The sequence below is a fragment of the Mesoplodon bidens genome (genome assembly GCF_964165515.1).
Source record: "Mesoplodon bidens genome assembly, chromosome: 10".
Classification (NCBI taxonomy): domain Eukaryota; kingdom Metazoa; phylum Chordata; class Mammalia; order Artiodactyla; family Ziphiidae; genus Mesoplodon; species Mesoplodon bidens.
In genome coordinates this window covers 40909827-40936894 of record NC_138172.1, presented here as the reverse complement: position 1 = coordinate 40936894, position 27068 = coordinate 40909827, and the positions used below count along the sequence as shown (strand labels likewise).

Below are 27068 nucleotides of genomic sequence, written 5' to 3'. Positions count from 1 at the left end.
ATCTCAATTTCGTTTCTTTTTATGGCTGAGTAATATTCCATTGTATATATGTGCCACATCTTCTTTATCCATTCATCCGATGATGGACAGTTAGGTTGCTTCCATGTCCTGGCTATTGTAAATAGAGCTCCAATGAACATTGTGGTACATGACTCTTTTTGAATTATGGTTTTCTCAGGGTATATGCCCAGTAGTGGGATTGCTGGGTCGTATGGTAGTTCTATTTGTAGTTTTTTAAGGAACCTCCATACTGTTCTCCATAGTGGCTGTATCAATTTACATTCCCACCAACAGTGCAAGAGTGTTCCCTTTTCTCCACACCCTCTCCAGCATTTATTGTTTCTAGATTTTTTGATGATGGCCATTCTGACCGGTGTGAGATGATATCTCATTGTAGTTTTGATTTGCATTTCTCTAATGATTAATGACGTTGAGCATTCTTTCATGTGTTTGTTGGCAATCTGTATATCTTCTTTGCAGAAATATCTATTTAGGTCTTCTGCCCATTTTTGGATTGGGTTGTTTGTTTTTTTGTTACAGAGCTGCATGAGCTGCTTGTAAATCTTGGAGATTAATCCTTTGTCAGTTGCTTCATTTGCAAATTTTTTCCTCCATTCTGAGGGCTGTCTTTTCATCTTGTTTATGGATTCCTTTGCTGTGCAAAAGCTTTGAAGTTTCATTAGGTCCCATTTGTTTATTTTTGTTTTTATTTCCATTTCTCTAGGCGCTGGGTCAAAAAGGATCTTGCTGTGATTTATGTCATAGAGTGTTCTGCCTCTGTTTTCCTCTAAGAGTTTGATAGTGTCTGGCCTTACATTTAGGTCTTTAATCCATTTTGAGTTTAATTTTGTGTATGGTGTTAGGGAGTGTTCTAATTTCATACTTTTACATGTACCTGTCCAGTTTTCCCAGCACCACTTATTGAAGAGGCTGTCTATTCTCCACTGTATATTCTTGCCTCCTTTATCAAAGATAAGGTGACCATATTGCGTGGGTTTCTCTCTGGGCTTTCTATCCTGTTCCATTGATCTATATTTCTGTTTTTGTGCCAGTACCATACTGTCTTGATTACTGTAGCTTTGTAGTATAGTCTGAAGTCAGGAAGCCTGATTCCTCCAGCTCCGTTTTTCTTTCTCAGGATTGCTTTGGCTATTCGAGGTCTTTTGTGTTTCCATACAAATTGTAAAATTTTTTGTTCTAATTCTGTGAAAAATGCCATTGGTAATTCGATAAGGATTGCACTGAATCTGTAGAATGCTTTGGGTAGTATAGTCATTTTCACAATATTGACTCTTCCAATCCAAGAACATGGTATATCCCTCCATCTGTTTGTGTCATGTTTGATTTCTTTCATCAGTATCTTATCATTTTCTGAGTACAGGTCTTTTGCCTCCTTAGGTAGGTTTATTCCTAGGTATTTTATTCTTTTTGTTGCAATGGTAAATGGGATTGTTTCCTTAATTACTCTTTCTGATCCTTTGTTGTTACTGTATAGAAATGCAACAGATTTCTGTGTAATAATTTTGTATCCTGCAACTTTACCAGATTCATTGATGAACTCTAGTAGTTTTCTGGTAGCATCTTTAGGATTTTCTATGTATAGTCTATCTTTATGATTTCTGACTACTCTAAGTACCTCATGTAAGTGGAACCATACAGTTATTTGTCTTTCTATGACTGGTTTATTTCACACAGTGGCTGTACCATTTTACATTCCCACCAACAGCTCACAAGGGTTCCAATTACTCCACATCCTTGCCAACGCTTGTTCTTTTCTTTTTTTTTTTTATTACTAGCCATCCTAATGCATGTAAGGTGGTATCTCATTGTAGTTTTGATTTGCATTTCTCTAATGATTAGTAATGTTGAGCATCGTTTCATGTGTTTACTATCCATCTGTATATCTTCTTTGGAGAAATGTCTGTTCAAATCCTTTGCCCATTTTTGAATTGGATTTTGTTTTCTGGTTGTTGAGTTTTAGGAATTCTCTGCATATTCTGGATATTAATCCCTTATCAGGCTGGAATTCTTGAAGGAGTTTAAAATGGTCCTGTGTTGGTAATGCCGCATGGCAAAAGCAGGTGCAAACTCTTTCAGGAGGAAAGTAATTTCAGCTTGTACATTCAGGACTCTTAGAGCTTAAGTTCAATCACATTTATGGTCAACTGAATTTCAACAAGGGTACCAGACAATTCAATGGAGAAAGAATCACTTTTTCAACAATTAGCACTGGGAAAACTGGATATCCACAAGGAAAAGAATAAAGTTGGACCCCTGCCTCACATCATATGCCCCCTCCTCTGAGCCCAGAAAGGGTAGGCCTCTCTGTGGTCAGACAAGGAAGCTCCTGCATAGTGGTCACAGTCAAACAATGTCCAAGCCTGGGCTGCCTATGCCTACTTGACCCCACTCCATTCTCTCCCATAGAGCCCTGCTCTCCTACAGGTCTGGGCTTCCTTGATCCAGGACTGATCTGGGCTTCCCTTCAGGGGCCAGAGTTAATAAAGCTTGATGCTCACAGCATAAGGCTAAATGGCTGCCTGGATAAAGCCATCCTCTCTCCTGCTGAAGGAGTGGGCCCAGGCAACTAGGATGGGCAGGTGACCCTGCCCCAAGCCACAGCTGACTGAACCAAGAATGCACACTTAACCCAAGAAGAGTCAGTTAGGCTTCTCCCTCCAGAGAGACACAAAGTAAGTAGTCAGGTGATACTGCGCACTGGGGCTGTGAAGTCTTGGAAAATAAGGGCATGCCAGGGCCAAGGCTGGAGCTAGAAATTGAGAGGTGGGGAGGGGAGAACAGATAGATGAAGGATCAAACCTCAGGGAGAAGCTAAGGTCAGATCTGGAAGGAGAAAGGCCTGGAGGGAGAGGAGCCTGGGCCCTGCTTCCTACAGATGAGTTCTATGGCCTGCTAATCAAAGTGTGGTCTTGGACTAGCTGCATGGGCACCATCTGGGTACTTATTAAAAGTGCAGACTCTCAGATTCACCCTGGACCTGCTGCATCAGAATCTGCATTATAACAAGACTCCTGGTGATGTATGTACACAGCACAGGGTGAGAGGTGCTACTATGGAACCTTCAAAATCTGTGTTAACAAACCCCTTCACTCAAGCTTCTTTGAGTGGGCTTTAGCTCCTCACAGCCATCAAAGGTCAGTGAAGGTATCAGTTTAACTATAAATGTAAAGAATGAACTCAGTCAGGAGAAGGGCTCTCTAACTATAACACAAAATCCAGAAGCCAAGAAAGACAAGACTGATAAACTTGATTTCATAAAAATCAGCAAAATAACTACAAAAAAACCGTAAGTAAAGCCAAAAGACAAATAGGGGGAAATATTTGCAACTCATATCATAAAGAGCTAATCTCCCCAATATATCAAGAGTTCCTATAAATTAATAAGAAAAATACCAACAACCAATAGAAAAATGGGCAAAAATATCAACAGGCAGTTTATAGGAAAAGAAATTAAAATGGCCCTTAAACATATGAAAAGAAGCTTGACTTTACTGATAATAAGAGAAATACAAATCAAGGCTAGACTGAGAGACCATTTTCACCTTTCAGATTGGAAAAACCCAAAAAGCAGGATACTGCATCTTGCGGAGAGGCTGTGGGGAACTAGCATCCTGTATATGCTGCTGGGGGGTGGGGTGTGGGTGATGGGTTCAGCTCTAGGCAGGCAATTCGGCACCATCTATCAAAAGTACAAATGTCCTTTTGGCCAAGAAATTCACTCCTACAAACTTGCCTTTCACTCCTGTGTGAATTCACATTTGTACAAGTTTAATTATCACAGCAGTGTTTGTCATAGTAAAGAAATGGAACCTCCTAAAATCCCTCAATATGAGATGCATTAAATGAATTCTGATAGATCCTTGCAACGGAGTACTACCATGCAGCTGTGAAAAAGAACACAGCAGCACCAACAGGTTGAAAGGGGATGATCTTCAGAATAGACTGTTAAGTGGAAAAAGCGAGATGCAGAACAATGTGCAGGAGGAACACTAGAAATAAGTGACAGCGGTTCCTTGTCAGAGGGGACTGGTGGGAGCTGGACTGATGGGGGACTGGGTATTAGTATTTTCGTGCTTTTTAGTGCTTCAGTTGTATCATCCTATTGAAAATGTAAATGAATACCACAAAAATATTTTTAAAACAATGAGCTCACTTGGGCAGTCACCCCATGTGCCGCTGCCACCTGCCGTATAAGAACTGCCTCTGGGCACAGAAAAGCACACAGCATACAGGCCTCCTGTGTTCTGGCTCCAGGCTGAGCCTCAGCAGAGCGGAGACCCTTTGTTCCAGCCCGCTCAGTGAGGAGAGTACCAGGCCATGTCTAGCTTTGCCTTGGCTGCCTGTGGTCCTCTGGTCCCCTGCCACCTGTGCACAGTCGCCTCCACTGGAGAGGTTCTCCCCAACAGGAACTGGCCTCAGGGGAGCCCCAGGCCCTGTCCTGGCATGTTATTCACACATGGGCTGTCTTAGCACTCACCAGCCATGTCCAGGCCTGGCCAAAGTCTGTGGGACCCCTATTGGTTCCAGCCCAGCCCCAGGACTCTGGAGTTGGCAGAAGATACCCACTGACTCTGGGTGACTCTGGATTTCCCTGGACTGGCTTATTCCTCCTCTGCCTCTCTGCAGTGGGGAGTGTAATCCTGGGTGTCCTAGTAATGAGGTCCCTGAGGCCTTGCCTTCCTGGAGACATGAATCTCCCGAGTTACCTTCTGTTCTGTCTTGACTTTGGCATTGTAGAAGGAGACAGAATCTGGGCCCTCTGGCAGCATCGTCTGCTGCAGCCGGCTGAACCTGTCCTGGTCATCTTCTCCCTACAAGAGTCCCAACACAGCACAGTTCCTTCAGCCTGGCATTGTCAGGATCCACTCTGACAGGGCCTGTGGTGGGCATTAGGGCAGCCTCTCGCTGGGTCTGCAGACCTCCACCCAGGATAGCTCACAATCCCCCAGCCTCATGTTTTCCAGTGTCATCACGGACACCCTGTAACCGCCACCAGGGCAAGATGAGCCACTCAGGAAGGGGTGCAGCAGCATGTGGTGTTTTCTGTGTCCTCATCCTTGATAACAGGGGAGAGACCTGTACCTGCCCACCTGCCTGGGCCAGCTGTAGGAGAGGCTGGGAGCCGCCGGTACACTGCCAAGCTTGTGGAGAGAACAGAGGACAAGGGGCACTGCCCACTGCCCTGTGCTTGTCCACCATCCCCACCCCTGCCCTGTGCCACTCACCAGAGACACAATCCTGCTGAGAGGCATCATGCCTGGACGGATACTGCCACCTGGCTTCAGTGCCGCCTGCAGGTCCTCAGGGACAAAGAAGGACTCATTGTACCAGATGTCAAATTCTGCAGGGAGACAGGGAGATGGCACTGTGAGGGTGGGGAGTCCCTGAGGAAGCAGGTCAAGGCTGTGTGTGTCTGTCTGTCTTGAACTTGTCACAGCTCACCCTCTCTTCACTTCCTGCTCCAGGGCCTCACCCTTTCCCATCTCCATCTCCTGCCCTCAGAATCCTGGAAACACACATCTAAAGCCCTGTCCATGGACTTCCCTGGCAGTCCAGTGGTTAAGACCCCAATGCAGGCTTTGATCCCTGCAGCGGGAACTAGGGGAACTAGGATCCCGCATGTCCCAGGGCACAGCCAAAAAAAAAGTCCTGTCCAGCCCCTGCCTCTGCCAGAGAAAAGTTCTGAAGCCACTTCTAGAACCCAGATGGTAGCCCTGCCCTGTGCCTCCTGGAACCCCAGGTGGCCAGCCAACCTTCCCAAACGGCACACCCGTGAGCAGGCGATGTCGACACTGATCCACCAGGTGCTGGCAGTACTCGATCTCAGCCCTGAGGTCCTGTAGGTCCTGATACTCTGTCCGGTACTGCTTCTTGAGGTCTTTAAGCTTCAAGATCAGCAGGAATTCCTCCTCATCAATGATCATCAGCCCCTTGTTCTCATACTCGCCTGCAAGGGGAAGGAGGAGGTTAGGGAATGAGGTGCCCACCTGAGGTGGTCAGAAAGAGGGGAGAGTGCTGGCAAAGCATGAAGACAGGACCTGGGAAGGGCTGGGGTGCAGCATGGAGGTGGACAAGGCATGAGAAGGCCAGGCTACTAGGATATGTCTCACAGGGAGAGGGAGCTCAGGTCAGAGGACCACACTGGCATTTTTAGGACAAACAGGAGGGGTAGGCAGAGGAAAGGGTAGAGATGGCCCACGTTCCACGATTATTTTGACCTTAAACCCCACTAGCCAAAGATATCCAGTAAATACCTCTATTATACAGGTGTTTACTTTTATAAATTATGTAAACAAGCTGCCCCCACCGGCTAGTACCACAAGGCAGTTGGGCAGGGTTCCTTATTAATAACAGATGTAAACCCACATTTCAAATTGTCTTCTTGACGATTTCAGCATTCGCCGGCTACCTTCTTGTCAGAGGCCATCAGACATCTTGTCGAATGGCTGTCAGAGGGCTCCAGGAGGAGAGGGGTCAGTTGTGCTATTAGTCATCTCCTCCGCTCACTGTCTCTTTGTATGGACCTTTTAAGGTCTGTCAGTGTGATGAAGGTTGTTAGGTTAAGACAAAATAACGATATCTGTGGAGCCACTCACCTGGCTGTCTACTGCTCATAGCACCTTGAAAGTTCAGCAAAGGCGTCATGTCAACACCGAGACCAAGGACCCCTGGAGAGTGAGTCCTGTGTGTGACCGAGGTGTGTGGCCAGGGTGCACGAGGCAGTCCCCAGGTACCGGAGGAAAGCATTAGCACTTCCGCTGATGTTTACGGGGAAGAAGTGAGGCACATTAAGTGTCACTGACACCATTCATGGAGAGGCAAGGGTTCCAATTCAAGGTGTTTGCAGTGGCGGGGGGAGTGGTGTCCAGGGTAGCCCTCACCTTCAGTGCAGAGCAACCTGGTTTGCATGCCGTGGGCCTGATGTGGTCACTTTGATACAGACAAATCCGTCAATCACAGAGTAGAGTCTTTAGAGTACTCTGTTGACATGGGGAGTGACAACATCTTTTGTACTACCCAGAGGTTCTCTGATTATCTCCACAGAAAACACTTATGAGAGCTGAACTTAAGATGATTTTTCTTTTTCTTTTTTTTTTTTCACAAAAGACTAATTAATGTCTCAAATTCAGTGACTGTTCTGGGCTGATAAGTGGCTGTCAGTCAAGGTACCTAGAAAATATTTTTAAAAATGAATTTATTCGATCTGTTCCCTTAAGATAAAGGTATTTTACTTGCTATTTTAACAACCAATGGGAAAACAACTGCTTTCGGGGGGAAAGAGCAAAAATGTTTTTTGATACTGATAAAAGTTTAAATATTTTAAAATATTGTTTATTTCTTCTTCATCCCATCCTTTAAAAATGTCCATTTTCAGGTATATTGAGGAGTAAGTGATATATCAGCATAGCATACATATATATTATTTAAAATATGTAAATATATAATAAGGGGTTGCATATTCAAAGGAGGTGTGGGGGGACTTCCCTGGTGGCACAGTGGTTAAGACTCCACGCTCCCAATGCAGGGGGCCCGGGTTCCATCCCTGGTCAGGGAACTAGATCCCAAATGCGTGCCACAACTTAGAGTTCGCATGCCACAACTAAGGAGCCCACGTGCCACAACTAAGGAGCCCTGGAGCTGCAATCAAGGAGCCCACCTGCCACAGCTAAAAACTGGCACGACCAAATAAATAAATATATAAATATTTGGAAGAAAAAAAAGGTGTAGGCAGAAGGCACAGAGAAGTGCTTGTTGGTCCTGCAAGGCCTTCACTCTAGAGGTTCTGGGTGGGGGCATGTCTGGAGCCATCATCACCCACCTTCCCCTACTTCCCAAACCCATGGAGGGCTTTGCCCTCTAGAACAGTGTGTTACGCTTGGTCCGTAGGGTATGAGCAAAGTAGCCCCAAGAATTTGGAAATAAAGTTGCCCTCTGAGAAATAAGTGAGTAAAATGCAACCTCTGTGAGTGAGATGATCCCCCTGACCTGCAGAAAACCAAGTGCCACCTGGAGATGACCAGGTGATCAGTGAGATCATTCAAGAAGGCTGGCCTAGCATAGGGTTGCGATTTAGCAAGGGAAAGCCCAGTAACTGGTTGTGTGCCCTGCCTGTGAACAAGAGTGTGGCCTCTGAACCACCAGCCTCAGTGTTGGGATGGTTACTCATTAAAATGCAGGTTCTGGGCCCTGCTCCAGATTTCCTGAGTCAGAGCCACTGATTGCAGCCTAGGAATCTGCACTTGACCAGCCCTCCCAAATGAGTCCTCTGCTTACTCGAGCTTGAGGGTTCTTGGTGCACATTGAAGGTATGGGCAGTGTCTGCCACTGGGACAAGGGCACCAGGTCAGGGTAACCAGGTGAGCACTCTCCCCACTCCCCACACAGAGGTCCCTGCTCGTTGAGCCTGAGGGCTTCCCGCACCACCTGCCTTAAGAGACGAGACTTTGCTAGGCCAGTTTGTTGCGGGGTTGGCATGAGGAATGGTCTTAGTGACAGTGAATCACTTGGCCCTTGGTATCCACATTCTCATTCCCTCCTCAGTTTCTCATGTCTTGACTAGCACCCCTACCCCAATCAGACCACTGTGGTCAGTGAGGAGACAACACCAGGATCCATGGACCTTGTGGTGGTCGCCAGCCACCCATCTCCCTGGGGAAGTGTCTACAAGACCAACATTCTGTCCCTGCATGGGCAGAAGCACATATCAGATGGAAGGTCCAGCACTTAGATCTGAGATAATGCAAGAAAGGGGACTTGCAGGCAGAAGCTAGCTGACAGGGAAGGACTCTGTGGTTCCCCAGGGCTGACTAGAGCCAAGTGATGACCTAGGGATGAAGCCTGCACCCCAGCATCCCCTGCTGGCCCCCTACCAACTCAGTCCTCCAGTGCCCAAGTCTGCCCCATCCCGAGCAGGATGTCTCAGATGCCACTGTCCCCCAACTATCTTCCCATCACCTTTACCTTGCTTCTCTCGTAGTGACTTGTGGAAATTTAGTGCCTCCTTGGTCATGTCGATCTCCCGCTTGATGGCATTGATGCGCTGTGTGGTCTCGCTGGCCCTTTTCCTCCGCTCGTTCAAAATGGATTTGTTTTCTTTGAAGATGCGGTTGATCTCACTACCCCGTTCGTTCTTAAAGTCCTCAAAGGCCACAGGCTTGGCGGGTGGGGTGCTGGGCCTGAAGATGGAGGGGAAGGAGGAGGGAGAAATGGGGCAGCTGTCTTGGAGCCACCGGGCACTTCACCTTTCTTCCCTGGGGCTTCCGTAAGCAGGAGGTCAGAATTCCTGGGCACCACCTACCCCAGATGGGAGCTAAACTGTGTAGGAATCATTCTCTCGTCTCGTTTTACTGAGCACACAAGGGCACGTGACTGTTGCAGAAAATGAGGAAAGTAAGGAAAAGTTACCCAAAAACCCCCCCAAAATACCACTCATTACCTATTGGCAACCACACTTTGGTGTATCTCCTTCATTTCTTTGATAACTGTTTTAATATTTGGAGTCATGCAATATATATAATTTTACATCTTACTTTTTTCACAGAAGCATTCTTTCATGCTATTAAAAACTCTTTGAGAACTCTAGTTAATAAGATGTAAGATGAAGTGCTGGGCAGGGGAAAGTAGATTGTCTGCAACGTACTTTGAAATCCATTTTTAAAAAAAAAGATGGATGGAAGGATGGAGAGAAAGACACATGATGAAATACTATAGTAACATTAATGGTAGAATCAAGAGGGTGTTCACTATACAATTCTTCCAACTTCTCTGAATGTTTGGAATTTTTTCCCCAGGGTGGGGAAAAATTCTTCATGTACATCTTTGTACATTTCAAGGGCAGAGAAAATAATTCACTTAGTGCCCTTTCCCTAATGTCAACTATTGAAGGTGTTACCAAAAATTTTTTATTTTGCTTTTTAAATTAATGACACAATCTTTTTGTATAAATCTTTGTCTACATCTCTAAATATTTCCTCAGGATAGATTCCTAAAAACTCAATCACTGACTCACCACAGAGAGGAACTGGGTGGCTGGAGGAAGGGTCTCATACCTGAGAATTTTGTATCTTTTGAATATATTACTTATTCAAAATAGGCAAATTTAATTATTTAAATAATTGCTATTTGGAGGGTCTAAAATGATTCCGTGTATAATTGTGTATCTTGGATGACTCCTGAGGTTGAACCATTTTGCACGTGTATAAGCCATCATATTTCTTCTTTTTTGGACTGTGCTCCTAGTCTTTGCCTATTACCCCCATTTTATTTCTCTTCTATCTGCAGGCGCTCTTTCCTTGTCATACTCTGATTTTGTATGATCTGGTGCAGGAGTTACTGTTAGATGGTCACCTGGGTGGGCGTAATTCCTCCTTTGGGGATTCCGAGGCAAGGGGCTCAATACTGGAGGTCTCCCGGTCCTGCAGAAGCATGTCTTTGACATCTCCATCCTTGGAGGATGGGGTCAACTGGGTCTTGGAGGTGGAAGCAGCCAAGTCCTTGCCACTCACAGGGCTGCTGGCACCCTCCTTTCTTGCCAAGGAGCTGGAAGGAGAAGGCAGGGAGACCCCAGGCTCAGTGTCTCTGATGCTGAGGGGAGTAATCTTGCTCAGCACTTATACACCAGAAGCCCCAGCCCGCTCAGCTCCTATCTTGAACATAAACCCAGGCCAAAGGGCAAAGAGTACAACCCTAAGCCATGCAGATGGGGAGGAAGAGGAGAGAATTTCTCTCCCTTTTATCAGAACAAGAAGTCCTCCTTCCAGCAGTCTCAGCAGGAGACACCTGGGAAGAATGGGCAGTCTCCAGTTTGGAAGCATAAGGACCTTTGGGGTGGGCCACAGGCTTTAAGGAGCATCATGGCTGCTGAGGTATTAGTCACACAGGCATCCCTGGGAAGGAGTAGCAGATCCCCCACCCAGGGTGCGTCTGTCTGCGGACCAACAGTAAAGAGAGACACGTCTGCCCCGCTGCTCTGATCAGTCCACGACTTGCTCTCCCACCTCTGTCAGTGCCCACACCAGCTCCCCAGAAAGTAGCCATCCTCCCTCTCCAACTGATGGCACCTGGGGTCTTCCCTCCCAGAGAGGTACATGTGAGCAGGACTGAACTAAAGGGAGGATATACATGGCTCCTTCTACTGTTTCCTTCTCTTTTCTTCTTCTTGCAACAGGTGTGGCTTGGGGGAACCAAGCCTTGATCCATTTGTTACTGCACTAATTACCCAACGGCAGAACAGAGAGGGTGGGGGTGTGACCTCCCTTCCTGAAGAGGCAGGAGGAGGCCAGGGCATCCTCCTACCCAACTCCAGTACTGCATGTGAGAGTTTTCTACAATCAGCTCTGGCCCGTGTCCTTTTACAAGTGATAATAATGGTAACAACATATTTGTATTGAGGTCTTCCAGGGACAGGGATTGCATTTACTCACTTATCCTCAAAACCACCCCAGTGACTAATGCTATTATTATTATTATTCCCATTTTAGGGATGAGGGAACAGAGGCAGAGAGGCTCTTATACCTCACAGAGGTGACCCCCTTGGGTGAAAGAACTACTGAGCAGAGAGGTGAGCCCAGGAGTTACCTCCAGAGCGTGTGCTTTGTCCACCATGACACAGCACTTCCCAGCGAGGCTGGTTCATTAAGGGAACCTTGACACCCTCCATCTACAAACGAGTCTTGCCTGAAAGGTGAGCTGGAGTTTTTAGGTGATGTGGGTGCCAATTAGCCGGGTCACAGAAGGAACCTGGTGGTGGGGGCTGGGTTTCCACATGAAGTACCGGAGGGCGAGTGCCAGCCTGGCTTCTCACTTCCACTCTACCGCACCTTAGCAATGTGACCTTGGAATGAATTCCCCTCTCTGAGCCTTGGTTTTCTCAGTTAAAATGGAGACATGAACTCCCACCTCGTGGAACTGCTGTGAGGATGACAGGTGACCAGCCCCAGCCTGGGCCCCACAGATGCTGCTAGGATTGGCAGGAGAGGTATCCATTGTGACCACCCCATAACTAAGATACCAGGGGAAGGGAGGGACAGCTTATGTCCTCCCTTTCACCAGCCAAGGAGGGCCAGGTGCTGATCAGCTGGAGCAGCAGGAAGGTCATTCACCTGAGCTGCTCTTTGAACATCTTCTTGGACTTGGATTTCTTCCCGGGTCTGGTAGAGAAAGGGGCGACTCCGAGTCCGAAGCCTTGTCCGTCAGGCTCGCCCACTAGGTGGCCGTCAACGTCCATGAGCCCTGCCTGGACAGAGGCCAGTTGCAGGTCTGTGGTTAGATTAAGGGTTCAGGCTCCCTGGGGAACCAGGCGTATATGGACCAAAGGTGGACATGTTCATCCCACACACCGAGATGTGGCTCCTGCTGATGTCACTTCAGGCTGTCCCCAGCAGAGCTGTCTCTGACCACCCTACCCAATGTCCACTTCCTACATCAACTCCTCTCATGGTCTGGTGTCTCATTCCATACGCTGAGGCTCTCGGGGCCCGTTTCCAACCTAACTCTGGGAATTGGTCTTGTTTACTACTAGCCACATCTCCATTTTATGGAGAACATTTTGAACTCATATGTGGTTTACTCCTGCCTGGATCACCCCATGCTCATGCTGGTGTTACCTTTATCTGTCGCAACCCTAGATCTGCTTTAATGCAAGACACTCACTGTCTCTGGAAAGATCTGGGGATGGAAAAATCTGATGTGAGTCTTGTCGGCAAGAGGCAATTGTGCTTACCTTCTGGACAGCAGAGATGGCTGCAAAGTCATTCTTGTCTATGAGGGTGTACTTCCTGCGCAAAGTGGACTCCACTTCCTGTTCCTGTTGGCTTGGGAGAGAGAGTGAAAGAACCCCTCACAGCTGGGGCCATGCTGAACCCACTGGGGTGAGCACCAAGTACTGGAGTTAGAAGTCGTTTGTGTGTGGCCCCTGCGACAGAGCCACATCCTCATCATGAACCAGACCAGACCAAAAACGCTCATTCCCCTGCTCCCCACTCCCCAGTGCGTGTACCCATTGTCCAGCCCCCAAATCTGCAGGGGCCACCTTATGTGCCAAGCACAACTGCTCTAAGATGACCTTTAACAAGGACCATAAGCCTGCCTCGGCACCATGCTTTCCCACCTGTCTGTCTCTAACAGGCCCTTCAAAATCACATACCCATCTTCTGTGATACCATCCAGCATCAGCCAGTCAGGCTACAGGTATGTCTGTACCCAAATAAACCACAAATCCCTCCTGAGGTGGGGAGGGGGGTGTGGGGAGTATCAAAGTGTCCTGCTCCGGCCATCTTCAGGGCTGGCACTCCATAAGGACCTCCTGTCCAATTAATAAACTCAGGAAACCGGGGACCACCTCGTTTCTGAGTAGCCCTTGAATGGAGGGCTGTCCTCCCCACTTCCCCCAGGGGAAGGGAAGGGCAGGAGGATATAAGAGCTCAGGGGCAGAGGCTGTCGGGGACACCCAGGGCCTGCCATACCCAGAGGCCTCTGATCTGGCTCCTCACACACCAGAGAGAAGGCAGTGCACTTGGAGACCGGCATCCATACCATGGGAAATGAAAATGGCAGCCTGACGTAGCAATGGGGTGGATGGGGTGGGACCCTTACCTCAGAACCACCCGGAACTGGTTGAACACCTCCTGGATCTGTCTGAGGTTGATTATCTGGAGGGAAGAGAACAAGGCAGAGGTTAGACCAAGCGCACCACGGGACCAAGGCTGTGTCTGTGTTAGTAGAGAAACCAGGACCCCTTGGCTAACCCGTGGACCATCTGTCTCAAGAATGAGACATCTGGGACTTCCCTGGTAGCACAGCGGTTAAGAATCCACCTGCCAACGCAGGGGACATGGGTTTGATCCCTGGTCCGGGAAGATCCCACATGCCGCAGAGCAAGTAGGCCTGTGCGCCACAACTACTGAGCCTGCACTCTAGAGCCCGTGAGCCACAACTGCTGAAGCCTGCACGCCTAGAGCCCGTGCTTCTCAACAAGAGAAGCCACAGCAATGAGAAGCCCGCGCACCATGATGAAGAGTAGCCCCCGCTCACTGCAACTAGAGAAAGCCTGTGCACAGCAACAAAGACCCAACGCAGCCAAAAATAAATAAATAAATATATATTTAAAAAGAGGGCTTCTCTGGTGGCGCAGTGGTTGAGAGTCCACCTGCCGATGCAGGGGACACGGGTTCGTGCCCGGTCCGGGAAGATCCCACATGCTGCGGAGCGGCTGGGCCCGTGAGCCATGGCCACTGAGCCTGCGCGTCTGGAGCCTGTGCTCCGCGATGGGAGAGGCCACAACAGTGAGAGGCCCGCGTACCGGAAAAAAAAAAAAAAAACGAATTGGACATCTGCCAACACCCTCTCAGGAAAGTGGCGGTCCAGCCCTCCTCAAGAACAGAGAAACACCTGATTAGTAGTTGTAAAACTATTTACTGCGACTATAAAAATCACCTTTTCTGAGTGAAGACCTCTATAAAATTAAAATGACTCTAGTTCTTGAGAATACTAAGAAAACATTTAAATAAAATTTATTGTCCTCAGCTCTCTCCTGCTTCCAAAAGGTTCCATTACGAACTTTTCTGTGTGGGCACAGACACACTCACCTGTGGCTGGAGGAAGGCCATCAGCCTCCCTCTTGGGCCTATAGCCCACCAGCATTACCCTCGATGCCTTGGTCAGTCTGGGGCTGCCCTTATTAGGAAGACCAGAGCAGCCTGCCCCTCAGTTGTCCCAGGCTTGCCTCTGGCGGCTGCTCACAGTAACAGGTCAGGCGAGGTTCTGCCCATGAGCTCCCTGATAAGAGGTCTGCCAGCTTGTGCTATAAAAACAATGCATCTTTCCCTGTGTGGCTGCTGTCTCCTCCTCCTTGGCCCACTCCAGCATGGGCCCTGGGGGGTCTGCCTTGTAGACAACCAGCATGACTGTCATCCTTTAATGCCCTCACTCTGTCTGGCACAGTCAAGCCCCTGAGGTGCTGCATCTCAGTTCATCCCAGCTCGGTTTCCCTCCCCACCACACCGTACAGGTGAGGCCACCAGAGTACACAAGCTTGAGCATTTTCCTGAGGTCACTCAGCAAGGAGATAGCTGAGCTGAGATTCGATCCAGGGCAGCCTAGCTCCAGGGTCCACACTTGTGCCCCCAGTGATGGACCACCTCCCGTGTATTCAAGGCTGTTTAAGGCTGTCAGCCACTCTGTGGGTCACCCACAGCCCTGCAACCCTAAACAGGGATGCCGAGACCCTGAGGTGGGCTAAAGGGCCCTGAGGCCAGGAGTCCAGCACCACCTACCCTACACCCCCTGTACCCTCTCAGTGTGAGGTTACAAGGCTAGCATAGTACGCATCGGGGTGTGGCCAGGAGATGGAGGCCCGGGCCAGCTGGACACGGTGGTCCTGAGGGGCTCCTTACGTCAATCTCGTCCAGCGTTCCCTCCAGGTACCTCCGCACCTGGGAGTTGATCTCGGCAATTTGAATTTCATCCATGGGGTCATAGTTAACGAGGGTACGGTTGGCCTTGGAGGAGGAAAAGGAACATATTGTTAAGCTCCAAGCACCCGAGCCCAAGTGGGGTGGCAGGGACCATTCTGAGAACCAAAGTGGGGAAGTTGGGCACAGACCCTGGCCGCCCAAGCCAGCTCCATTCCCTTCATCACCACGTCCTGGCAAGGAGGGCCTGACTCACAGGCCAGGTGTTCATGTCAGCAAGGGACAACCAGGTAGGGCGGGGAAGGAAAGGGTGCCCAACAGGGGGCCTGCTACTCCAAACAAGGGGGTTCTGCTGACTGAGTCTCAGCAGACTCTGTAGGATGAGGGCCACAGGACGGAGGGGGCAGCCTCTGCCTTGAGGCTCCTCTGAACCATGAGCATTAGCTCAGACAGGCTACTACTGGAGTACTCCTGCCCCCACCCCCTACCTTCATGGCTCCCTGCTGCTGTTCCCACCCGACCATCCAGCCTTGGTCAGGGGCCACCTCTCCTGACCTTGACCCATCATGCTGTCTGCCCCTGTACCCCTGCCAGGCCTCTGGCCCCTGGCCCTCATCCCCCCTGCCTACTGCCTGACCATCTGACACCCCTGTCCACATCTTCTTGTTTGTCCAGTGTCCCTGCCTACCAGACATTCCTGGTCCCCCAGCACTTCTGCCCCACCCCCGAGTCTCTCTACTCGGCCCCTGACCCATACGGCCCCCTGTCTACCCAGTCCCTTTGCCCACCCAACCGGCTTTGCTCATCCAGCATCCCTGCCCTGACCCTTTGCCCCCTCCCAACCTAGCCCTTCTGCCCACCTGGTACCCTGACCCTAGTCCCTCTAGCATTCTGGCAACCACGCCCCACCACCACCTCTAGCCCCTTACCAGGCTGTCATGGATGGCTAGTTCCTGCTTGAGCAGTGCCAGCTCCTTCTCCAGGTTCTTGACCATTCGCTGCCAGGGAAACATATTGTGGGGTCGGGGTGGGGGGTGAGGGGGAAAGCAGGGAGGACAGTCAGAGAAGCCACCCTACCTCTTCCATATCAAGCCTATAATTCCCCACCCGTGCCTGGACATCCTGGCTCTTCCAGGTAATCCATGGGGTGTGATCTCAGCATCTGGATGATTCCCTCCCCACTGGTGACTTTTCCCCAACTGGGTGACTTTAGGGTTTGAGGGGGTCTCAGCAGTCCTCTGGCCTCTGCCTCTTACTGCAGAGGAGACTGAGAACAGAGTGAGCACAGGCACCCCTAGGGCCACCTCAAACCCTGACTCCCAGGAGCTCCAGGATACTCCAGTCCAACAGGGTAATGGCCCTCTCAGTGCAGCCCATGCCTCCAGGATGCGTTGACCCTCATCCTTCCCAACCACTACACAAAGCATTACCATTCCCCACTGATAATCAGGTATGCCACCTCCAATTTATTGCTGCTACAAAAAATGCTGCAAAACATCTTTGCACTTAACATCTTTGTGTATGAGAACACAGTGATGTATGAGCTCTATGTGATCTGCCCCATTACTTCTTTTCTACTCTTTCTCTCTGCTCACTCCATTCCCACCAAATGGGCACATTCCTGCCTCTGCATTGTCTGTCCCCTCTGCCTGGGACACCCTTCTCCCAGGTATTTCCATGGCTCACCTCCCTCAAGTCTTTGTTCAAAAGCTTCTAAATTAGGCGCATCTCTATCACCCCATGTAAAACTGCAATCCCCTCCCCACCCTCACACCACTCTTTTAAAAAATCTTGCTCTACTTTTCTTTCATAGAACATACCCTAGAGCAGTCTTGTCTAATAGAACTTGCTGTAATGATGAAAATGTTCTGTGTTTGTGCTGCAAGCCACATAAAGCTATTGAACACTTAAAATGTGACTGGTGGGACCAAGTAAGTGAATTTTTAATTTTATTTAATTTTAGTGATTTCAGGGGACTTCCCTGGTGGTCCAGTGGTTAAGACTCCGCACTTCTACTGCAGTGGGCATGAGTTCGATCCCTGGTTGGGGAATTAGGATCCCGCATTCCGTGTAGCACAGCCAAAAAAAAAATTTTTTTTTACTGATTTCAGTAGCCACATGTGAGTAGTGGCTACTGTATTGGACAGTGAAGCTCTACAACTTACCTATTTTGGTTTTAAGAAAAATTATATATATTTAAGGTGTACAACATGATGTGGTTTTTGTTTGTTTGTTTGTTTGTTTGTTTTGCAGTACGCAGGCCCCTCACTGTTGTGGCCTCTCCCATTGCAGAGCACAGGCTCCGGACGCGCAGGCTCAGCGGCCATGGCTCACGGGCCCAGCCGCTCCGCGGCATGTGGGATCTTCCCGGACCGGGGCATGAACCCGTGTCCCCTGGATCGGCAGGCGGACTCTCAACCACTTCGCCACCAGGGAAGCCCTACAACATGATGTTTTGATATACATGTACACAGTGAAATGATTACTACAGTCAAGCTATTAACATATCCACTAGTTACCATTTTTTGTGTGTGTGGTATGAGCATCTGAGATCTGCTTTCCTAGCAAATTTTCAGTATACAATACACTACCATTAATTATAGTCACCATGCTATATATTAGGTCCCCAGAACTAATTCATCTTAGAACTAAAAATATGTACCCTTTGACCAACATCTCCCCATTTCTCAGCCTGCCCCCACCCCACTCTTGGTAATCACTGCTCTATGTCTGCTTCTATGAATTTGACTTTGTTAGGTTCCACATATAAATGAGATCATGCAGTATTTTTCTTTCTGTGTCTGGCTTATTTCACTTAGCATAATGTCCTCTAGGTTCATCCATGTTGTCGTAAATAGCAAATCTAGAAATGACTGATGTCTTCATGTTTATTGTATCTATCTCTCCCACCCCCGGCAGACTGTCAGCTCTTCAAAGACAGAGATTTGCGTTTCTGTTGGTACACTGATACATCCCAAGTGCTTCAAAAAGTGCCTGGCACATAGTAAGTACTCCAGAAATTTTAGCTGAATGAATAAATGATACATTTCTAGAAGCAGAATTGCTAAGTCATTTTACATCTGATAGATACTGTCCTAGTGTTTTTCATATAAGAAGCACAAGGGACTTCATGCTGAGAACCTTCACTGTGAACAACAGGGCTTCCTTTAGTTGTCAAAAAATGGCCACTGGAGGGAGCCCCTGACAGCTGGTTCTCAGGACTGGTGACCAAAGCTGTGACCAGTCTGTAGCAAGGGGTCCTGGTGTCCTGGTGGCTCAGTGGCAAATCAGGGCACAAAGCCTGAACTCAAGACACATGACCAGGGTCCAGATTCTGACTCTGCCCCTCTGGGCATCCTCAAGATGGTCCTTCAGGTGGACTCCCTGTGAGGTGAATGGGAGAGGACTGGTGGACGTCCCCTACTCATCTCCATCCCTTCCTCTCAGCTGAGGGATCTCAGCTCTAGAAAATGCACTATGCCCAGCTAGGAAAAGTCTGGCTGAGCTGCTGGGGACCTCCAGCTGGATGACTCTGTCCAGTGTGGCATGAGGAGCCAGGTTAGACCTCTGGGCCAATCAGGTGATGGTGGAAATGAGCCATCTGCTCCCATGGGTCACCAGCCTCTATGCTGCACCCTGACAGTATGGAAGCCATTTCTCCTACTACCTGGCAGGCTTCGTGGCCTCTAACTTGCCCTATTCTACTGACTGGAAAGAAGCTGCTTGGAAATAGGGCTGAAGCAGAAGACCACACAGAATAGGGTCTGGCAGCACCTCCTGGCTGACCAACTCCCTTATAAGAAACAGGGGCATTTTCTGGATGGAAAAAAATGCCTCAGAGACAGTACAGACCCATGTAAGATCCTTGATGGTTAGGTGTTTCCATCATAAATGTAATGAGGATAATTCAGAGAGTTCTGCTTAAGTCCACGCCAGGTTGTGAGCAGCTATCAGCCTAAGAAGTTTCCCTATTTTGACCCCACGGCAGCGTGCAGGTGTGCTTCCTCTTGGCAGAGTAGGGTACCCCAAGTCTCTCTGCTGTCTGTTTATGCCTGTGGCTCACAACCCTTACACCACCTCACAGAATCACAGAATGACACAGTGGGAGGGTTGCTGGAAGTCATCAGTCCAACCTCCTAGCTCACAGATGAATATCCTGAGGCTCAGAGCCTGAGCAACTCACCACAGAGAGCTGGTAGCAGAGGTGGATCAGGAACTCAATCTACCACCTTCCAGCCAGCCCCACCAACCAAGGAAACTCTACAGAAGCTATTCCACCCCCTTGAAAACAGGTGTCAGTACTGAAAATGGTGCTGGAAACCTGGGAATACTGGCCACAGTCTAGGAAAGGCAACAACCAAAATAATTTTCCAGGTCTCTCTCGAGAACTCATATATATAAAGGAAAATGCTTATCATAAAGATTATAAACACATTTGCATTTGGTGACATGGCAACTTGGCTGTCCAGGAACAACAGTGCAGATTTCAGAACAGGAATTACATTAAAATGAAAGTCCTCACTGCCAGGTGCAACGCCCACTCAGCCAGGTTCACAGGTGGTAATGTGGTAGTCCTAAGCTAAGAGAGCACCAAATAAGAAAATAAGAAAAATAAATAAGAAAAGCTCCAAGCTACAGAAAAGCATAGAAAATAATGCCATGAAACCTTGGGAAGACCACCCTAAAATCTGACTTTAACAGCATGCCACCATGTTGGCTTCAGGTGTTTTTGTTTTTTTAAGAAATAAAACATTTCAGATAAATGTGAAGCCCCTGGCTACCCCACTCCAAATTCATTCCCCACCCTGACATCCAGAAGGAACCTCTGCTCAGTTTGGTCTTTTCACTCCCATACATTTTTTCTTTGTACACACATCTATCCACTAATGATGATCAGCATTGCTTCGTGTGTTCTTATACTTGTTATAAACGAGAGATGCCACCATTCAATCCCCAAGTTGTTTTCTCACTAGAGATTATCCATGCTCGCAGCTCACTGACTCCCTCCCTCTGCAACCTGCTTAGCTACTTTTCTGTTAAAGGCTATTAATCATGTTCCTGACTTTTCACCATTACAACAAGCAGTGCAGCACCATCTTCTATAAGTCTCTTTATGTGCATATGTGACAATGCTGCTAGACTATATACCTAGAAGTGATACTGCTGGTCTACAGAAGTGACTATAGTGCTAGCTAACATTTCCTGAGCACTTACTCCATGACAGCACTGTGCTAAAAGATTCCTACCCATTATCTTGTTCTTCACATCTCTTTGAGAGTGAACTCTGTTACTCCTGCCTTAGAAAGAATAAGTATCTCGCTGAGGTTATACAGCTGACGAAGGAAAGAGCAGGCTGCTGAACCAGGATAGCCCAACGCAGGGGCCAGCGCTCTTAACTACTGTGCCCCTTATTCTCCAAGTGTGGCCCCAGAACAGCAGCAGCAGCAGCAGCACTGGGGACACTCATGAGAAATTTGAATCCTCAGCCCCCACCCCAGACCGATGGAATCAGGAACTCTGGGAACGGGTGCAGTGACCTGTGGTTCAATGAGCCCGCAGGGTGATTCTGGCACCCATTCAAGTTTGAGAACCACTGCTCTAAGCTCTACTTCCTCCTCAACCTCCAAACCATGGGTTAGATCCACAGAGCCCCCGGACTGTTATTTTCCTTCAGGATTTAGAATCTAGAAAGTTTAGCTGGTTTGTCATGGGTTTAGGGCATGTATATGCTCCTGTCTCCAGTAACTACGATTGCATAAGCATCTTAAAGGAAAACCAAATTATTGGTAAATGTGTTTTTACTTTACTAGATGTTGCCAAAATGCTCTCCAAAGTGGTTGTCAATTACACTTTGACCAGAAATAAATAAGCATTGCTGTTTCTGCACATACTCACCATTGTTTCTACATTGTCAGGAAATTTCTAATTTTTGCTAGTCTGAGGGTGGAATTCCACTAAGGTTTTAACTTGCATTTCCCTGGCTAATGGTGAGGCTGATCATTCTTCTGATTGGTCAGCTGTTTGCTGAGAGGCATCGCTCAGGCTGGGAAGAAAGAGGCTCTGTAGTGACCTAACCAGATGAGTCTGAGAGATGGTCCACACTGATTTAACTCAGAAACAATTAGCTCTAAGGACTCTCATGCAGAAGCCCAGGGGCACTCAGAGGACTTGAAGCCCCACATATGAATTGGGTGGGGGCCTGACCTAGCCCTTTCACCTTTGTGGCAGCCCCCAAGGGACTCTAAACACTGGTCTATCCCAGAGCAGAAAGGGACTGACCCAGGATCACATGCGTATCTTTGGTCAAGGCAGGAAGGGAAGCCAGGCTCTTGTGACCCAGCCTGCAAACCCATACACCTTCCCCACAGCGAGATACCTGCCTACAAGCCCCTTAGTACCTCAGCGTCATACTTTTCGTTGATGGCAGGCTCAGTGGTGACCAGCTTCATCCTGCTGGCAAACCGCAGTGAAGACAGCTGAAAAACACATCAGACAGACCTCTATGTTCTTGGTCAATTACTTGTGAGTAGAGATATGTGCAAAACAGGTTAAAGGATTCCACTAGAAAACAAGTCTCCCTGCAGAGAGGAATGCTCCATGGGCCCATGGAGTGACATCTGGGGGTCCTGCCTGAGTCCCTCTGGGGGCACAGCCAGCCAGGGGTAATTATGGCTGGGTGGCCCATGGGGTGGCCACAGAAGCGGGCACTTGGGAAACAGCCCCACTGTGTTGATGTTCCATGAGGAGTGGAGGGCTGCTCCCTGGCAGTGAGGAGCAGCCAGTGGCACATGAGCTGCCAGTGAGCCCTGACATCCCAGCCTCATACTGTGCTGGGCTGACTTGGAGCCCTGAAACAGGGAAGCCGACTTGGAGGGGGGATGGGTAACCCAGAAGTAGCCTGAGGAAGGCCTGAAAGGGCTCTTCCATTGGGCAGTCTTGCCTAGTAGTTAAGAGCTCTGCCACCAACCAACTGACTGCACAACCTCAGACAGGTCTTGTAACTTCTCTGTAAAGTTGGGAAGACCTGCCTCACAGGGTCACTGGGAGACTTAGTGCTGAGGTGTGTAATGTGCTCTGGACAGAACTGGCCCACAGAGAGCCCTCAGGAAGAGACCCCTGTCATTTTAGTTGGAGTTGCTTCTGTGAGGGTGAAATCAGACTCTCCTGCTGTAAGCACAGCAGCAAGTGTGGCCACGACTCCCTCATACACGCATGCATGTTCACTGCATAAAACAACACGAATCATGACAGGAACAGTTTTAAAGTTTTAAAGCATTTGGAGAAGAGAATCATGAGCTTCTGCACCCCCAATATGCCTTTGTCCCAACCCCCGAAACTCTTCCAGCAGCTCCTTAGGGCTCCTGTGGGCTCAGTCCTAATCAGAGATCCCAGGTGGTGTGGGCACAAGCCTCAGGGGAAAGCAGGTACCAGGAGAGCTGCTTCCTATGTGACCATCTCAGGGGTGGGGATAAGGGGAGAAAGGGTCTTCCACGATCTTGGAGGACGTATTTCTTAACCAGGCAGCCAGGAGGCCCAATATTCATATGACTCCTCTTGGGGTTCACTCATGCTTTGTTATGCTGTGAGACCAGTAGGTGCCTGAAGCCTTCCTCTGGGGATGCTGTCTGCACGTCAGCTGGAGCTCCCCTCCCTGGCCTCCCAAGTCCCAGGGCACTGGGTATGTGGCGGGAGAACTCCCCCTGGAAGCTGGGATGGTCCCTAATGCACCAAGCTGGGAGGCCCTGTAGGAGCATCTTGCCCTGCAATGTCCCTGGAAATGACCTGTTTCACCTAGTGGATTCTCCAGATGACTGAAGCTTGCCCCAAACATCCACATTTGACCAAAATGTCTAGGGAGAGATTTACAAACCTATCTTATTTAGGATGGGTAGGGAGGAGCGGCGGGGAGCCCCAGCCTGGGTGCCTAGCTATGTGGACTCACCTGTGTCACTGGCTCACTTCATATTCCTGCCTCTGGTTCTCATAAGCTTCTCACCTCCCCAGATCACCTGTTGACTGCTGCTGGATTAATCTCCCTGAGTCACAACTCTGGCCACAGCCCTCTCCTACTAAAACCCTGTGACAGCCCCAGCCACCTGCAGCAGAATAGCCAAGGCCTCAGCATGGCCGCCAGGGCCCATCCAGCCGCTGCACCTTCTTCTTCTTCCTCTCCTTCCTGAGCTCCTCGCTGCAGTGGCAAAATACTCCTGGCATGGGCCAGAAAACACAGTCCTTGCCCCACAAAGCTGGCTCTCAGCCTTCTCTTCTCACATAGGCCCCCACACTGAGCTTGCCACCTGCCTTGCCTCTTCCTTGACATGGCTTCTGCCCCTTGGTACTTGGTATTTGGATCCTGGCTGGGCCCCCTTCAGCAATTTTGGCTCAGACTCATCCCTGGATCCCTCCACCCTTGACCGTGTCTATAGCTACTGTGTCAGTTTACCCAGCCCTGGCATGCATGAGGAGGGATTCCATCCCAGTTGCACTGGCTGTCTTTACATACCGTCTCTTCTAACTGGGCGGCTTCTCCATAGATGTTTGTCACAAGGACCATATTGCAATTTCCCCCTGCAGAAAGCAGGACACAGAAGGGCCATGAACCATGTGGGTTTTCTGCCAAGAGATTCCTTTGAGGCTGGTGGGTGGCGGGGGCGGGAGGGCTCTGAACATTTGTGTCCCTTCAAAATTCATATATTGAAGTCCTAACCCTCAATGTGATGGTATTTGGAGGTGGCACCTGCAGGAAGTAATTAAGTACAAGAGGTCATGAAGGTGGAGCCCCATGATGGGATTAGTGCCCTTGTAAGAAAAGAAAAAGAGACCAGAGCCCTGTCTCCCTTTCTGACCTCTTTCTTTTCTTTCTCTCTCTCTCTCTCTTTGCCATGTGAAGACACAACGAGAAAGTGGCCATCTACAGGCCAGGAAGAGAGTTTTCACCAGGAGCCATTCCTGCCAGATCTTGACCTGGGACTTCCAGGTTCCAGGACTGTGAGAAATAGGTGTCTGTTGTTTAAGCCACCCAGTCCGTGATATTTTGTTCTAGCAGCCTGAGCTGAGACAGGGTCAGAGAGGACAAACGCAAGCATGCATGAGGCTGGGAGGCAAGGGGAAGAAGAAGAGAAGCAGGAGAGGCTGTCAAATGTACCTAAAAGAGGAGCTGGGGGAAAAGCAGAGGAGAGAAGGCCTGGGGTAGGGCAGAGGCCTCTAGGCCAGGGCTTTGCTTATGGGGGGGTGGGGGGAGCACTCAGTTAATAATCACACACCAACCACCATGCCATTGGACCCAATGCAAAAGCATGGGAACACAAGGATGACAAGACACAGCCCCAGCTCCTCAGTCAGGGAAGGGAGGACGTCACAGGAGAAGCCCTCCACCTTGGTCTTCAAGGTGATGAAGGATTCTGCCAGCTGGTTCAGGGATGAGGGGAAATGAGAAGGTACTTCCGGTAGAGGCAAAAGCTTAAGCAAAGGTTCTGAGGAGTGAAGAGAATGGCATGGGGGACATGAGAGGGCACTGTGCTTGATTCTGCCTTTCCAGGTGTGCCTGAGGTCACTGTGAAAAGGCTGCAGGTAAGTCCATGCCACCAGGAGGGAGCAAATCCATTATCACCAGTAACAGACATGCCAGGCCTGTCCGTCCCCTGCTGTGCACCAACCACACCCTCACCTAAGGAATCCTTCAGGGCGTGGGTGAGCTTGCACTGCCGGAAGGGGATGTGGTCTCGCTTCTGGTCCCCGAGGGCAATGATGGCCTGCTCCAGGAATGACAGCGACTTGTTGATGTAGGTGGCTTCCTTCAGGACTCGGCCCTCAGACTACAAACCAAAGGTCAGTTCCTCATCAGACCAAGTGGAGAGGCTGCCCCACAAAGAACACTGCAGGTCTGTGGCCAGGCCAGAGCCTCCTTCCCAGAACCAGGTCCTCTCTCCCTGTCATGGGATTGTATTGTATCCATCTTGGGCTAATGGGAACACTCACAGGAACACTCGTGCAAATATTCTTATGAATGAATGCTCATGTGAATATGAATACTTATGTGAATATGTATATGAATACTCTCAAGAGTCACACTATTATGAATGAATGCTCATGTGAATATGAATACTTACGTGAATATGTATATGAATACTCTCAAGAGTCACACTATTATGAATACACATGGGAATATTTGTGCAGATACTTGAGCAAATAATCCTGGGAATATACATTCATTCAATACACAAATACAAACATTCATAAGAACGCACATAGGAATGCTCATCTGAATGCTCTTGTGAATACTTATGTTAATACGCTCACATGAATATTTATGTGAGATGAAAAATTCATGCAAATATTCATTGTGTGAACACTCACACTGATAAACAGAGAAACGCTAATACGAGCATGGAGCATTGACTGAGCACTGACTGAGTGCCAGGTACTTTGCTAAGAATTTAGGAGCCATTATCTCATTTAATGTTTACAAAAATCCTGCCAGGTAGGAACTGCCTCTCTGTTTCACCTCTGCTAGTTCTGTCCCTCCAGCTCCACTGCTCCTAGCTCGGGATGGTGCTCACGAATGCCCTATGAGGGACGGCCCAGGTGCACAGAAACTAAGCCGGAAACAGAGCTGTAGCTTCTTGAGGAAGAACTTCCTGCTCCCCCACTTACCGCAGACTTCCCCAGCCTCTCGGAGCCTGCTAGATCCACCAAGTTAATTTTGGAAGTGATGTACTTTTCGTCTGATAAGGTCCGCGAATGGGCCTACGAAACACCCAAAAAGAGGTTAAACTGTCACAGGGAGAAGGTTCTTACTGAGCAGGCCCCATGGGAATCAACAACTCCTCTCGGCTCTTCAGAGAGCTTGCACTTACCTCCATGTAGATTGTGAAAATGCAGTGTGACCTAGATGAGTTCTTGTTCATTGTGTGGGAGGCTATAATCCTGTTGGTCTCTCCCTGAAGAGGACGGAAAACACAGACATTTTGAAATATTAAAATAACATGGCATTTGGATAATTTTTCAATTATGCAGAAATGATATTTATATCACTGCAATCAGCCAGGCCTTCCAGGGAACTCTCACTTATAAACTAGTAGAATAGAAGACAAATTGGAGTCCAGACCTATACTTTCACTCACTGCTAGAGATGTGTGAATTTGTATAATAGTTTTCTTTCCTTCTTTTTTTTTTGGCCACGCCATGCAGCTTGCGGGATCTTAGTTCCCCGACCAGGGACTGAACCTGCGCCCTTGTGAGTGAAAGATCCAAGTCCTCACCACTGGACCACCAGGGAATTCCCTGTATAATATCTTTCTGAAAAGCAAAGCAGCAATAAGAATTAAGAGGCTTAAAATTGTTCATGAATATTGAATCATAACCAACGTACATATCCAACAATTAGGGAATGGTCTAGTTGTACAATGAAATGTTATGCAGCCAGGAGAATGCTGACAAATAGTTTTTTTTTTTTTAATACATTTATTTATTTATTTTCAGCTGTGTTGGGTCTTCGTTGCTGCAGGCGGGCTTTCTCTAGTTGCGGCAAGCGGGGGCTACTCTTTGTTGCAGCGCGTGGGCTTCTCACTGCAGTGGCTTCTCTTGTTGTGGAGCACGGGCTCTATGTGCACGGGCTTCAGTAGTTGTGGCTCAAGG

The 27068-nt window shown here is 48.7% G+C and overlaps 1 protein-coding gene across 3 annotated transcripts in view; it reads right to left on the bottom strand.

Annotated features, from left to right (window-relative positions):
• Positions 1 to 27068, bottom strand: part of KIF9 (kinesin family member 9) — a 49553-nt gene that overhangs the window by 4720 nt on the left and 17765 nt on the right. Inside the window, exons 6-20 of one of the 3 annotated variants that reach the window (XM_081247504.1) lie at positions 26288 to 26371; positions 26085 to 26177; positions 25099 to 25246; positions 23935 to 23999; positions 21830 to 21907; positions 16361 to 16429; positions 15414 to 15518; positions 13615 to 13670; positions 12743 to 12833; positions 12123 to 12256; positions 10369 to 10560; positions 8983 to 9197; positions 5792 to 5968; positions 5247 to 5362; positions 4728 to 4832 (exon numbers count right to left, since the gene is read on the bottom strand). In XM_081247504.1, the coding sequence (XP_081103630.1) occupies positions 4728 to 4832; positions 5247 to 5362; positions 5792 to 5968; positions 8983 to 9197; positions 10369 to 10560; positions 12123 to 12256; positions 12743 to 12833; positions 13615 to 13670; positions 15414 to 15518; positions 16361 to 16429; positions 21830 to 21907; positions 23935 to 23999; positions 25099 to 25246; positions 26085 to 26177; positions 26288 to 26371 (1728 nt within the window). The remainder of the gene's footprint in view (positions 1 to 4727; positions 4833 to 5246; positions 5363 to 5791; positions 5969 to 8982; positions 9198 to 10368; positions 10561 to 12122; positions 12257 to 12742; positions 12834 to 13614; positions 13671 to 15413; positions 15519 to 16360; positions 16430 to 21829; positions 21908 to 23934; positions 24000 to 25098; positions 25247 to 26084; positions 26178 to 26287; positions 26372 to 27068) is intronic. The other 2 variants (XM_081247502.1, XM_081247503.1) reach the window with 2 other exon arrangements.